Below are 15377 nucleotides of genomic sequence, written 5' to 3'. Positions count from 1 at the left end.
AGAAATGAGAAGAGTGTGGATGATAGAAGGCAGTTTACATTTATATAGACAAAATATATCTTAGAAAACACGATCTTGGTAACCACTGTCAGCCATACTAGAACTTGGTTTTGCAGGTCCGCCAGGTACTTGATGATGAGGATGACGTATGTGGCCCGGACGTCTTGGAGGAGCTAAGTACTCGAACATACTTTGTGTATGCTGTGCCAACATTTTGCTAAGATCACAAGGCATTGGATCAGTCCAGAAAAAATCATGATTTAACGCGGAATCTGAATCGAATCTTTTAGATGGGTCAAGAATTAGTAATTTATCTAACAAATCACATGCATACGGGTCCTTTAGATATGGTTTCAATCTGTCTTTAACCTGTATAAAAAGATTTATTTTTAATGCATAGTTCATGAATATATATCAAAGAATCTGCTCCAAGTGAAAGAAATAATTACCTTTCGTTTCTGACCTTTAGGTAAGTCCATTTTATTAAATAATTCGAGGTTCTCAACTCCAGGCCACACTTCAGTTGTAATCGAACCGCACAATTGAGAAATTAATATTAGTTGCTGTTGTTCTGTATTTCCTTGCATTATAGGTGATCTATAAAATTATATAAATAAAAAAGATGCTTGATCATGTATAATCATAAATATTTGTAAAAATATTATTTAAAAATATGAACCTGGTCCACATCTCAGCCATTATACATCCTGCACCCCATAAATCTACAGGAGGGCCATAGTTTCTATCACCAAGCAAAAGTTCAGGTGGTCTATACCAAAGAGTAACAACTCTGTTTGTATAACGATTTGGTTGACCATTCTTATTTGCACTAAATGCACGAGCTAACCCAAAGTCAGCTAATTTCAATATACCATTTTTTGTTATTAAAACATTTGCAGCCTTCATATCTCTATGTAAAATCTGTAAAAAAAAGATGTAAATTACTATACAATTACAATGTATATTATGAAAATTACTATTTTTCCTTATTGTAAAATTTAGTTATTTTTACCTTATTACTATGAATATAATAAAGACCATTTAACAATTGTTGCATAACTTTCTTAATTTCTCCTAAACTAAATTTGACATTTACATTTGACAATAAACCTGCTAAGTCATGTTCACAGAAGTCAAAAACAAGGTAGAATGTAGAACGGTAGCGATTATATTGTGTTGCTGAAACAAAATTGTCAGTTATTTACTTCATAATTATTGTAAGAAAATATTATTTCTATCATGCAATTATATTAAATATTTACCTTTTGTTCTACATATTTCTATTAAATTTACTACATTTTCGTGTTTTAGTAACTGCAATATCCTTATTTCTCTTAAAGCTGTTATAGGAAACTGTAAGAAAAAAAATCATTGTTAATGTTATATTGCATTCTGATGTTGAAGAAAAACAAAATGTTCATGTTGTTTATTTCCACATCTTCCATTAACTTTCATTAAAAAGAAAAATGAATTTTTATTTAATAAAATCCCTTACAAAATGAACCAAAGGTAAAGTAATTATTCTTTTGCAAATATAGTACATTTATATAAATAGATGAAGTGGACAAAAAACGGAAAGGAATGCATTGGACGATCGAATATTTGAACGTGTACATACCCCTTCCTTTTCATTGTCCATTAACACTTTTTTCATAGCTACGAATTTTTTAGAACAATTTTTATCTCTAGCCTTGAACACCTCCCTACAGAACGATCATGAGAATTGAGAAATAACGAATATTTTCACTCGTGCATGATAATAACCTAAAATTGAATGAAAATTTTATGTTAAGCTTACCCAAAGGTACCTTGTCCAATTTTTGCAACTTTTTCATACTTCGATGATTCGTCACAATGAGGAAAGTCAAATTCTTCGATATATTTCTCTTTTTCCTTCGTGTTCATCTTCGTTGTTCATCAGGTAAACATAACTCTTGCAACATAACAGCATTGTAGGCAAAATTCATGATAGTCCACAAAAGAATTTGACAGGACATTCATGTACCTAACCTCAAAATAAAAATTGATCTCGATTCGCGCGTCACCTAGTGGAGCTAACGGTAGACAGTCTCATGCTTTCGTATTGAGAACAACCGTCGCATATTTATGTCTTTTGAACAACAAACAAGCGGACGTTTGATCGTATCATACCGTTAATATCCGCCGAATTTCGTAGCGGACGTGTCGGTCAAAATGTGCGACAAGATTATGGTTCATAATACGGCATAATTATGATATATTCTGACCGGTGTTCGAGAACCGAAATAATGCAAGGTACGTACATATGTACGAAGTACGATCAATAAATTATTGAGAAAGTCTTGTCAAAAATATATTTAAAAAAATACTCCAACCTTAAAAACAATTTTACGGAAACATTTTCATACATTTAGAATTTCCCTGAAATATATATATACACCGTGTCCAATCGTACTAACCCGGGTATGTTACTTATAATATCAGAAAGTGAGTCGTACTTAGGATACATACGAGGATGCGTTAAATGACTGTCAACAAGGTGTGTTCGATCAATGTTTTTCAAAAATCAAAAAGGTATATTTTTTCAATGATATACTTCTCATTGTGTTTTATAAATTATAACATAGAGTTTCATTAATTAATCGATTAGTTGATATTCGACATGCCTCGGCAGTATAATCTTTTTACATTCAAAGTTTGAATTTCTACTTTTGAACTGTGCTAGAATTACACGTTTATTTTTGGCTTCCGCATTTTAATTTTATTCCAATTTTCAGGTTTATGTTTCAAATGTTTAGTAATACATTTTACTCACGAACTTATATGCGATTATATATTATATTTAAGGTTAAATAGAATAAAGTATCACATAACATGTTTTTATTAAATACTATACACTTTTTTGAAAACATTTCTAGGATAATGTTATATAATAATTTACAATTGAATATATAATCCATTAGAATATTATAGCATAATATTATATTATATATATTGAAATATAATTATTCTTTAAAAATTGAAGACATTGTAAAAGGATTACTAATTGCTATGCAAGAAGTATCTCTAGTATTGACCTTGAAATTGTTATGTACTTTGTCAGCAATATATATGTACATACAGTAGAGAATCATTAATGTTCTTTTGGCTTGACCATTTTTTTTTTACTTTGTATATATAAAATTTAACAGTTTCCAATAATATTGAATTACTGTGATAAAACTTACACAAAAATAAAAAATATTTGTGCGTGAACTGCACAACAAATTATTGCAAAAGAAATAAATACTATATATTAAACATAATATTTTTTTATTACATATAAATTAATATCTATTTTAAATAATGACCATATTTACGTTTATCTGAATTTTTTATTTAATTTTTTTACATAATTTAATGCATTAAAGGTGAACAAGTATGAAACATTAAACATGTCTCATGGCTGGAGGCAGGGGCAACAACAAGCAAAGTGGAAATTTAGACAGAATACATCAATGGCTCTGTTGCCATCAACTTTATGCTTCTGTCAAGCCTGAACCTCCTTTCAGTGAAACATTTAAAAAACATCAGCATATAGAAACAAACCGAATTATTGCAAAAAGTCTTAATGAACTGCAAGATAATATTTTAAGGTAAACTAATAATTTCTTATTAATTTATGAAATATTAATTAGAACAAACAATAATTCAAGAAATAATTCATTTAAGATAATTCTAACATTATTTATCAGTTGTTTCATATAATACATCAGACAACAAATATAAATATTTTTATACATCTTTGCATGTTGTATTTGAGATTTTTCAGTAAATTACTTTATGTTATGTACTTTGATTTGTATCATTATGTATAACATTGAATATTGGAATGATTGGAATATTTTACAAACTATAAAACATTTGAAAATTCTAATTTATAAATTACTGATAGCAAGTTTTATTTTATTACATAATATTTGTTGTATTTGTACAAAATTGGTCTGTTTAACTTAATACTAAATTATAAGCAATGAGTATTTGTGTAAAGCAATTTATGTGTACAAAATATAAGCTTATAAATATATAAACTGAATAGAGTGTTTTATTGTAGCATATTTGTGGACTCTTTGTATTGTGATCTTAACATAGTACATGGACATAATATAATACAAACAAACCAGTGTATTGTTAAAACAAGAGCTCCCCACTTTTACAAGGTTCTCAAGCCTTATTTTGTATACATTAACAAACATATTGATTGCATCATTGATAAACTGGAAATTTTTCATCATATAGAAGGCTTTGTGAGGTACTGCCATATCCCTAATCACTTATATAGAAGCAGTATCTATGAGAACTATATACTTGTTATTCATATATTGCAGTCACATCACTTATTTAATTCAGGAACATTTGTGAAAATTATATTCATAAAACGTTTAAATACCTGTAATAATTAGTATATTAGTTCTGATATTCACATAAATTCAAATTTTCCTGAATTTTTGAAATTCCATGTATTCTTTTATATAAATTACAAAATATTTATTTGCATGCATTTTGTGTACATTATGTATTAAGACTATTTCTTAAATAAAATGTCATATATTGTTTAAACTATAACAAATTTGTGTTTTACATATATTGTTATCTAGATATAATTTCATAAGTGTGCAATTAAATAGAAATTTTCTTTATTCAATAATTTTAAAAGTTATAAGTAAGTTTTACTATCAATAATATAATGTTTGCAATCTAAATTATTCTCTTCACTTTTTTTTTTTTCTATACATATAAAGTATCTCTAAATATTATTATATTTGTACAATAGAATATATAATACTCTGTTCAACAGTGTGCATTATAACAACTAGCATGTAATACTAAACTTCTCATTTGCAAAATACATGTCATAGAATGCACATAATAGAATAATATTTATTAGATATGTCTTCTGTTTTCATTTATACATTTTTTAATTTTATTTTATGAATTTTCAGGCTTTTATACAGCAATTCAGACTTCTCAAAAGAAGAACAGTTATTGGTAGAACATATTTTGAGCACTTATACCTCAAAACTTGTGAATGCACCTTCTGATAATAAAACAATAGATACTAATAAAAGGTTACAATTTACAATTATTATATTTTGAAATTTACTTTATATATTATATATTCTTTTTAATATAAATTTTTTATATCTATAAATATTTGTCTTTCTGTCAAAGATATGCGGATTGCACATCTGACTGTCATTCAGGAAGCATTGAAAATACAAGAAATGTGAGAGAATATGCTACTGTGGATATAAGCCCCACTGTGTCCGATATGGCTGATTCTGGTTTAGAAACTGGTTCTGTAAGTCCACATGAAAATACAACATCTGAGAATTCAAGTACCGATTTTGAAGAACTACAAGTCACAGAATATAATTCTGGAAATGATGAATTGGATAAAACACGTGCTAGACGTGTACATAACAAAAATCAAAAACTAGTTATAAAAAATGAGCACAATAATTCGACTAACAATTGTGACAATACATGCCACAAGAAGAATCTAGTAGACTCAAGCTTAATGGAATGTAGTTCAAATGATCAACGTGCAACGAGTTGTTCTTTCACCTCAGAACAACCACAATTAGATTCTTCTAGTTTATCCATGGAAAATGCTCAAAAAGCAAAATTACATACAGATGAAATTTTTCAATATGAAAACCAAGTACTTAGCGACCCATTTTATGAGTCAGACTGTGGAAGTGATGAAAATGAATCTTTTGAATTTATTAATCTTGGGAATGCATCTTCTGTAAACACCGATATAGATCAAAGTTGCACAAAAGAAGAACCTTCGAAAAAATCACAAGATATTAATGTGTGTCATTCTAATCATCCAGAAGTTGAGAATGTTCAATCCGAAAATACAAATCATGAAATATCACATGATATACACAGTCAAAAAAGTTCCTGTAGTACAAGTAACTATTACTTTATTGATGCTTCAACACTTAATGATGAAATAGAAGTTCCAACATCCAGTGTAGTAAAAAATAAATGTTATGACGAAAAGTCACAACCACATATTTCTTATTCTTCTAAATATGTTGTAAGCACAACTAATGACGTTGCCGAAGAGCAACATTATAAATTTACACCGCTTAAAGCAACTAATTTACAAACAGGACATGAGAAAATAGCAGAATTCGAAAGAGAATTAAAACTTACCGAATATCTAGAACCACTTACGGATACGCGAAAGATAAGAAGAACTGATTCTATCTCTGAAGATAAAATAAATGTTGAAACAAATAAAGAATCTTTAGCTGTAGAAATTAAAGAAGTAGACAGTGGTGAAAGTGCACATCCTTCTCCTTGCCCTGACAATAATAAAAATATAAATAATGATCGACATGTTATATCACGAATAAGTAATGACAATGCAAATGTGACAATACAAACTAAAAAAGAGATAATTGAACAAACGAACGATAAAGACGCTAATTTAGTGGATGATACACGACGACCTTCTCTTATCAGAAGGAATACATTTGAGCTGGGCTCAAATGACGAAAAGCTTTCAGTGCTAAGGCAAGAATATGAACGACGGCAAGGTAATCTTGTATTTAAAAATGCTATACCTCAATATTCAGGACATCGTGTTGACGGCGATTCATGTTTTAATCCACCAGACGAACTTTCAATCCCGATAAGCAATGTATTAAGTAAGTTTCCATTAGATGTTCAAATTCCAAGTAGTAGTCAGTATCATACAATGCCATATCTTTCATTAGAAAATGGAAAATATGAAAATAATCAGACACCACCAGAAAATAATAATTCTCTGAAAAATGAAACTAATATTATATATCCAGTAACTAAAAGTGCGAGTGATGAAGTAGTTATGGATTATCATATGGAACTGGACAATGGTTCGAATAATTGTAGTAACAGTTTACCTATTACATTAAGTTGCATTATAGAAAAGGAGAGTAGAACCGATACAATGAAGAAAACTAAATGTGACGAGACTATGCCTATTATTTCTGGTGGTGTTAGCACTTCAGACTATTCTAAGCCTACTGATAGCCCTACTGTGCGTCGAAAGACGGAGTCTACACCGATTGTTTCTGGTGGTTCTGTTATTATGAACGAACCTGAGGTAAAAATGAGATCTACGAGAATGTCTTCATCTATGACTGCATGGGTAGTTGATATGAGCGATTGCAATAAAAATGAACCCAAGTCATTGAACAATAGTCATACTGGAATGTCTCAAAGTTTTTCAAGTTCAGAATGCATGAAGAAACCAACAAGAAAAATAAGGGGTCATGAGAAACATGGTAGCTTAGGATTTTTCGTTAATTTGAAAGATATGGACTGTAAAACTGTTTTGCAACAACAAAATTGTTCAATAGAAAAAAAAGAACAGAACGAATGTAGTAAATCTTATTGTGAATTTTACGTTGATATGTCTAGTACAAGTAATGCACCAAAAAGTAAAAAATTAGAGGTAGAAGAAACTACCGTAAAATCTGAAAAATCTAATATAAGTGGTGATAAGAAAAACATTTTCTCGATGTTTATTGATTTAAGTGATCCACCGAAGAACAAAGAAAATATGCAACCATCACACGGAAAAAGTTTTTCGACATACTCTGACAAACAAATAGAAGTGAAGTCGGATGATACTAATTCAAGTGAGAATAGTATCACAACGAAAGAAGATCAATCGTCGACTGAACAAAAATGCGTTAGAGAAAAAGCTAAACCAAGTGTTTTCATGTATATAGAGTCTGATTCTCCAGTAGTAAGAAGAAGAACATTGTCTTCATCACGACCAACATTCAAACGACATTCTTGGAACGTTGATAAAACTCAAAGTGTTAACAACAATGGACATGTTGCAAAAGAATTAATATTTAGAAAAGAACATAAACGCGCACATAGTCTGTCCGTAGATCGGGGAGACTTAAAGAAGCTACAAGCAAAACCCAGTTCTTCAAGTCACTCTTTAAGTGATACAGCAAAACCAGAATCTGTTACTCAGAAAAATTCCAAAATCCTTCAGGAAGGTAACAATGGTCCAAATAATATGGACACATCGTCAGAAGATGTCTTTGAGTTTGATGTGAGAGATACACCCCCAAATTCTCACGTTGAAGTGATCAATGAGGAACTTCGGGTCAGTATAAAAGAACACGACTACACAGAACTAAAAACTGAAAGAATCACGGAAAATCTAAATACTGCCGATGTTAAAACATATGAGGACGAATATTCAGAAACTTCAGCATGGGAGAAAACATGTACAGAGAGTACCGAGGGACAAACACGCAAAAACGAAACATTTGACATCAGTAGTGGCAGTGGACCATCACCTGATAGTGATAATCATGATTATGAATTATCAGAACTATTAAATGGAGAAGTGCCAAACATTAATCGTCCACAAGTAGTTCCTGCCGTAGGTAGTAAAATATCAGAAACACATAAGTCTTTAAATGAAACAATTAAAAAAATAGAAAGTGAATTGAAAAGTTCAGACTATGTGAAGCCAGAAACAGAATATGATAACCATAATATAACATCTAAGAAAAATGAGCGAACTACAGGACACAATACGAAGACAACTTCCAACTTCGTTCGATTATCTGATCTAGATAAAACACCTGCGGTTTCCCTTTCGACGGATATGTTGACTGTGAAAGAAGATAGAAGTACCTATCGTATGTGCAATAGTATCCCAGAGATTTCCTGGATTGAAAGCAAATTAGTAATGTCTAGAACTAATGGATCTGTTAGGCCACTCCCCAGAAAATTTACTTCAGTCATGAGCACTTCCCTTCCATCTAAACAAAAGTCTCCCCTTGAAGATCTAACAGGAGAATATGATGGAGAAGGAATTATATCAGAATCTGATTTAAGTAGTATGCAAAGTAGCATGGGCCGTTCTGGTGCTGGTATGTAATTTATTATATTAAAAATACGATCTAATTGATTATAAATTAATGAAATACTAATTATTACTTTTTTTCTTTAGAGGGAAGTACAGAGGAAACTGAAACATCAAGTTTAGTAGGAAGTAGACCATACAATAGATTAGGAGAAGATCTGTTAAGAATGTTCTTAGAAGAGATAAATCCAGATGTAACAATCGATGTAGCTGGACGTCGTATAAGAGCGCACAAATGTATATTAAGTTCTCGGTGTCAATATTTTGCGGCAATTCTTAGTGGAGGTTGGATCGAAAGCGTAGGAAATGTTATTTCTCTGCAAGGATATTCTTATGATGCGGTACATTTTGCACTGTGTCACATATACAGCGGAGAAAGTAACATACCAGATTCTATAAGTATAGTTGAATTAGCTACATTAGCTGATATGTTATGCTTGGAAGGTCTTAAAGAAATTATTGGATATACGCTTAAAGTTAAATATTGTCATCTCTTTCACAAGGTAAGATCGTAAGTTTCCATACTGTTAAAAAAATTTCTTAACTGATATAATAATATAAATTTATATTATTTTATAGCCTTGCCAAATATGTGCCGTTGGTGTATTAGAATGTATGCCTTTAGCAGCAGCTTACGGTCTTGACGAAGTGTACCGAAAATCTCTTCGTTGGGTTACGCGACATTTCGTACGAATATGGCCATGTAAAGCATTTGCTACGCTTCCAAAAGAGCTCATGGCAAAATGTTATCTTCAACATATTGTACATATGGTATGTATTAATTAATATATAATTCTTTAAGTTTAAATAATTGTTTCTTTTGTTTTTATGGCAAATAACAGTCTACGGATAACGTGCTCCAAACTATGATGGATTGTGATAAACTTCTTGCAACTTTGCCAAATGTTCGTTGGGCTGAACCAGTGTTCAGAATGGTCTCAAATTTATTGGAAAGTTCAGTGAAATTTTTGTCGGATAATTTCTCAGGAGTTCTAGGAAATGAAAACTTCCAATCTCTTGGCCGAGAGTTAACATGGAACATCAGCCGATTAGAAGATAATTTTTTAGCGGCTGCCGAACGTTTACCTCCTGAACAAGCATGTAAAAGTTATTCAAAATTGCATAAAATGTTAACCTCGGCACAACAAGACGAAGTTCAAGAAAAAATTAAGTGGGGACCTTTGTTTGTTGATTTTTTGAAAAAAATTCAAAGTCGGGTAGAAAAATGCTTGGTTAGAGATGCCGCTCGAGCTGCTAGAACTACTACATGGTTAAAAATGGACTTGGAACTTCGACGTAGAATACAAGAATTGGCTTGTCTTGTAATTTTACCTAATGAAACATCGAAACGTCCATCGAGACATTCTAACTTTATAAAAGTAAATAATGTTATATAAGATATACAAAATAGTATTTGTAGCATCTTTTATTATTCAAACTTTTTAAAAAATATTTAATCTTATAGACTCCTAGGCCAGCATCAAGTCGCTCAACAACCACAAACAGAAGTTTAGATTTGTACCGGCTTACCTAACAGTTCTCCTGTACAAAATCAACCTCAGTTTCCCGATCTTATGAAAGTTAGATTGGCTCAAGCACAAGCAGCAATTGCACATCAACTTCAGCAGCAACAACAGCAGCAGCAGCAGCAGCAGCAACAGCAACAGCCACAACATCATCATCAACAACAACAACAACAACAACAATCGAAGAAAGTATTTAACAAACCAAAAAGTGATCCATTGGAACGTAAAATACAAAATGATAAACAAACCACTACAGAAACAAATAGACCGAAATCGTGGCCTAATAAATTAGAGGTAACTTTTTAACACTACCATGGTACATAATACGGAATGTTGTGATTTCTTAAATTATATTTTAAACATTGTATACAATTTTTGTACGAATTTCGAAGTTAAAAAAGATATAATGTTTTTCAAAATTGTTTATATATTAATTTTTAGGTGAAGTCGAGATATTTAGAACCTAGAAATAAATCTGTACCAAAAGAAACTACACAACCAGTACATCCAGAAAAAATTATGGTACAACAACGACGAAAAATAATGATATCATCTTCAGATTCATCTCGCACTTCCAGTCCAGCAATGAAACGAGCTACCGATAAAAAACCATTAGCTAAAATAAAATTACCTATAAAGAAAGATGTAAAGGCACTTTCTTCAGATAGTTTAACAGAATCCAATGCCAGCAGAACGAATACCAAAGCTGATTCAATCAGTAAAAGTTGCGGTATTACACGTCCAGAATCTCCGTCTTTTAAACAAAAAAGTTCGGAGATAGGCTTATCTGTAGATTCTTTAGCAGAATCGAAGAACAAGTCAACAACTGTTAAGAAGAAGACCAATAAAATGGATACTTCAATGTCCACAGATAGTCTCATGACTGAAATAACTACAACCCCCAAATCGAATACATCCAATAAACTTTCACCAACTTTAGGGAAAACAATAAATAAAGCACAATCTTGTGATAAAGGAGCAAAGAAGAGTTCACCACCGATGCAGCAAAGAAGTCCACTTACAGCGACAAGAACCATAAGATCACGTAGATCATTAGAAAGTTCAACTGCAGCCAGTAGAAGCAGAGCTGCAGCAATTAGTGCGTATCATTTGCGAAGAAATCTTCTAGATGCTGCAAAAACACCAGATATTCCAAGTAAGTCATTAAATAATGTATCGTGTAAAACGGTAAACACACGGCCGACACAATCCACAGTTAATGCTATAAGAGAAAAGAAAGAAGGAGTGCCGACCCAACAAAGCTCCGAAAGTCCTAGTAAAAGATCTTCCCCTAAATCATCTGGCACTAGTAAAATAAATAAACCTACGGTTACTAATAAAAGGACAACTACTACAAAGACCTCTTGCGATGAGAAAGTTAAAAATAAGTGCCATAATGGGGAAGTTCCAAAACAACCAACAGTGGGTTCTAGATCAGGAACCTTTTTGAAAGATGAACCCACAATTCTTAAAAAAGCAGATATTAAATCTTCTCAAATTAACACTTAAATTTATGAACTGGTTGCTATGTAAGTTTTTATACATACATAGCGCCATTAGTTTTACGATTATACATATAAACTTATTGTCTTTAACCACAAACGTGATAACTCCAACTGCGAAATCGTACTATGTGTAAAAATAGAGTTATATATAATTTTAATTTAAAGCAAGTTGCAGTTGACATTAATCATCAAAAGAAATATATTTAAAATGCATTTATTAGATATATAGTAAAGTGCTATGATTTTGTTGTAACGTTAAAGGTAACTGTAAAATGAAATATGGCACTAGAAATATTTAAGTTAAAAATTATTATATTCCGTTTTCCCATTTATCTTGATCTCTAACAATGTGGAAATACGAGTTTTGGGGATATCTTGAGTATCTTTTAAATTCAATTGAAATATTATGCAACTAGTATATTGGTAAAAAAATATCACTTTCAATCATAAATGCAGCTTAATGTCCCACCCAATTTTCAACCGATGTGCGCATTAATATGTCATAGTATTACACACTGCATATTCATAGAACATAGATGTATCATGGCCAGTTATACAATATATTTAGATAGACCTTTCTTTCTTCTACATTAAAGAGCCATATTATCCAAAATTGTTTTGTAGAATTATTTACTAATTTTTACTAGTTGCAGTGTATATGTAAAGTAATTATTTCTTACCATTTAATGTTGCCATCTTACCAACTAATTCTTATTGTAAGTAGAACTCCGTTTACCCTCCAATGATCCTTATTATTACTGAATTATATGTAGTTATTATATTTATTTATTAAATTTATATCTCTATTTTGCAATGTACATTTCTATGCAATATTTGTATCTAGTCATTTATATATTTTAAATATTTTACTTTTATGTAATGTTAATAAATAACTCAATATAATGTTAAAGAATGGTTTAATTCTTCAAGACATCTATTTTTTTTAAATTTTAGTATAATCATAAAAATGGTAGGGCACAATTTTTATAAAATTTGTTCGGTGTTCTATTCTATTTTGTTTTTACATATGATCATATTCAGCCATAAATATATGACAATAATACACAACTAAGTTTCATACATCTAATAATGTTCCCCGTGGTCTTGCTCTTTTTGGATCTGCTTCTGGAGGAGGCATAGCTTTCCGTTTATTCATTCCTTTTCTTTCTAATTGTTTTTCTATTATTCGTGCATTGTTAGCATATGAATCAGCTACTTCTCTCTACAAATATAAAATATACATTTTAAACTGTTGTAAAATGTTCATTACTAAATTATGAGCCAAATTTTACACAAGATTTAGAATGAATTTTTCACCTTTAAATATTAAGTTTATAATATAGTATTGTATTTTTATTATGCATAATATTAGTATCTAACATAGTCATTTTGTGTAACATTTCATAATTCATTTCATTTTATTTAATAAGATTTAGAAATTTTTTTAGATAAATAGTTTTTTGTAAATAATTATAACAATGTATTTTACCTTAATTTTAGAAAAAATTAATTTATACATAAAGCTTGAAAATATAACACAGAAATTAGTAACTTACCGCCTCAATTTCATCTTCTTCCTCATCAATAGTAGACACAGTAACAGAACTGAATTTTCCCATATTTTTTGTGTGCTTTGTTACCATTATTTTCTTTGGTTTTTCAATAGCTACTTGATTATATATATCTGTCATTGGACCTTCACCAGAACTTTTAATTACTGCACCTTTTACAATAAATACAATGTTTGTTGCTTGATCATGTTTATAGTAAAGAAAAAGACCACATCTGTAAAAGTGTCCACATGCATTAAATTGCTATGACAATTTACAAAAATTACATATAATAAAGATATACATTTAACATTTCTAATTTTCGAAATTATTTTTAAATGTTCAAAAAATAATGAAAATGTATTTAGACATAAAACAAAGTATATACTTTTTACATTTTTGACGATATTGTTTTTCTATTCCTTCAGAACGTTTTAAATATACAATTTCATCTTGTTCACAAGTCATCTTGTGGGCATGTTTACTTCCATCAATAACTCGTGCACCATCTCTTTTTCTCAAAGGCAATTTTTCTATGGCACAATCTATAATAAGATGTAAAAATATTTATGTATCATTATTCATAATTTTCAAGAAAGTAAAAAATAATATAATTAATAAATGAAGTGAATCTAACCTAAAATTAATGTCATTTGTCCACATAAACAATAATAAATATGTAGTGGTTTTTCTTCGCTATATTCTTCTTGATCTTTTGTATCAGAACATATTATACTTCTTGAAACAACTTTCGGCATTTTTACTTTAAATTATATAGTTAAATTGTAGGTTAATAATATTTTGTTTTCATGATGACAGTTTGACAATTTAGAAATCTTAATTTTTCTGTATCAGTTTAAATAATATTGATACTGCAGAAAACATAATTACAACACAATTAACGGTTTGAACTAAAGCTAAATATGGTAAAAATACAGGCGAAATATAAAATAAATCAATCACCCAATGTATCTTCGTCCTATGTTTTGGAAAACTTTAGTTTCCATTATCATTTTAGTGTCACTTTCAATATTATCAGTTTTCTCCACGTTTATTAAAAATCCTAATTAAAAGTGATTAACAATATCAAAAACAGTTTAGAATTGATAGCTTAAAATTATCATATTAAATATTCATTTCGTCCTAGCATCAGCATTGTGATGTCTAAAGATACAGTCGCAAAAACGCGTGAGAATACGAACGTAATTACATGCGCATCCACAATGTAACCTCTTATATGCAATAGTATGTTAATTTTAATAAAATGCGTATAAGCATGTATTAAATGAGGTATGAAATATCCAGAGAGAACTTATAAAAATTAATAAAAGTGAAGTATAAGAAATAAGCAATAATAACAAAAGATATTATTAAAATGATTTTATTTTGATTGAAACCGCAAGATGGTACTAGTTACGCGTAAGTATGGTGTCATCTGGTGGCGAAAATTAGGTATCATTCTGGATGATCTGAGATTTTCCATTTCCTCCTACGGTTGAGAATTTCACTCGACCACACTCCGTGTTCGGTCGCAGTACGGTGTTTGACGCGCAGTCGAAGGAAGCCAGTCGAAGCAAACACAAGATGCCAATGTTGGGTAGACAATGAATTGCGCGACGTTCGCCAGTAAAACAATATAATGTGAATAGTGACAAATCGGCGTGATATGGTGTATAATCGAACTATAATCGAAATAGCATACGCACGCGGTAATGTGAGCAAAAAGTAAAAAGGCTAAGAAAAAAGTGCAGTGACTCTACATTTGATTGGCGGTGCACGCAGAGCGGCCCTTCGTGTACATACATATGTACGTATATACACATGCTCGTATACACAAAAGACTCACACGACAACTCTTTCTCTCTTTCTCTCTGCATTCCTG

General features: G+C 30.5%; 4 protein-coding genes across 5 annotated transcripts in view; 2 read left to right on the top strand and 2 right to left on the bottom strand.

The window, feature by feature from the left end:
- Positions 1-20: 20 nt before the first annotated feature.
- Cdk9 (Cyclin-dependent kinase 9) lies at positions 21-1961 on the bottom strand. The gene is made up of 7 exons (XM_017908300.1): positions 1799-1961; positions 1619-1703; positions 1263-1353; positions 1013-1179; positions 680-921; positions 450-597; positions 21-369 (listed from the first exon to the last, which is right to left on the bottom strand). Exons 1-7 carry the CDS (start codon positions 1903-1905, stop codon positions 61-63), a joined length of 1149 nt encoding a protein of 382 aa, XP_017763789.1. The 5' UTR covers positions 1906-1961; the 3' UTR covers positions 21-60.
- Positions 1962-2108: 147 nt separating this feature from the next.
- On the top strand, positions 2109-12047 carry LOC108553424 (uncharacterized). The gene is given in 11 exon segments (XM_017908301.1): positions 2109-2274; positions 3390-3614; positions 4073-4270; positions 4962-5087; positions 5191-8921; positions 9002-9417; positions 9494-9685; positions 9757-10293; positions 10380-10458; positions 10520-10734; positions 10882-12047. Coding segments are annotated over 10 exon segments (6756 nt in total). The 5' UTR covers positions 2109-2274; positions 3390-3420; the 3' UTR covers positions 11950-12047.
- Positions 12048-12921: 874 nt separating this feature from the next.
- On the bottom strand, positions 12922-14630 carry LOC108553408 (UPF0428 protein CXorf56 homolog). The gene is made up of 5 exons (XM_017908281.1): positions 14459-14630; positions 14133-14367; positions 13884-14040; positions 13502-13730; positions 12922-13167 (listed from the first exon to the last, which is right to left on the bottom strand). Exons 2-5 carry the CDS (start codon positions 14251-14253, stop codon positions 13021-13023), a joined length of 654 nt encoding a protein of 217 aa, XP_017763770.1. The 5' UTR covers positions 14254-14367; positions 14459-14630; the 3' UTR covers positions 12922-13020.
- Positions 14631-15018: 388 nt separating this feature from the next.
- Mical (Molecule interacting with CasL) overlaps positions 15019-15377 on the top strand; it is a 66890-nt gene continuing 66531 nt past the window's right edge. For both annotated transcript variants that reach the window (XM_017908291.1, XM_017908290.1), the window contains exon 1: positions 15019-15302. The gene's annotated coding sequence lies outside the window, so the exon portion shown is untranslated. The remainder of the gene's footprint in view (positions 15303-15377) is intronic.

The sequence above is a fragment of the Eufriesea mexicana genome, unplaced genomic scaffold, assembly GCF_001483705.2.
Source record: "Eufriesea mexicana isolate 0111107269 unplaced genomic scaffold, ASM148370v2 scaffold10344, whole genome shotgun sequence".
NCBI lineage: Eukaryota > Metazoa > Arthropoda > Insecta > Hymenoptera > Apidae > Eufriesea > Eufriesea mexicana.
Note: the sequence above shows the minus strand (reverse complement) of the source record. Positions and strands in the feature narration are given on the sequence as shown.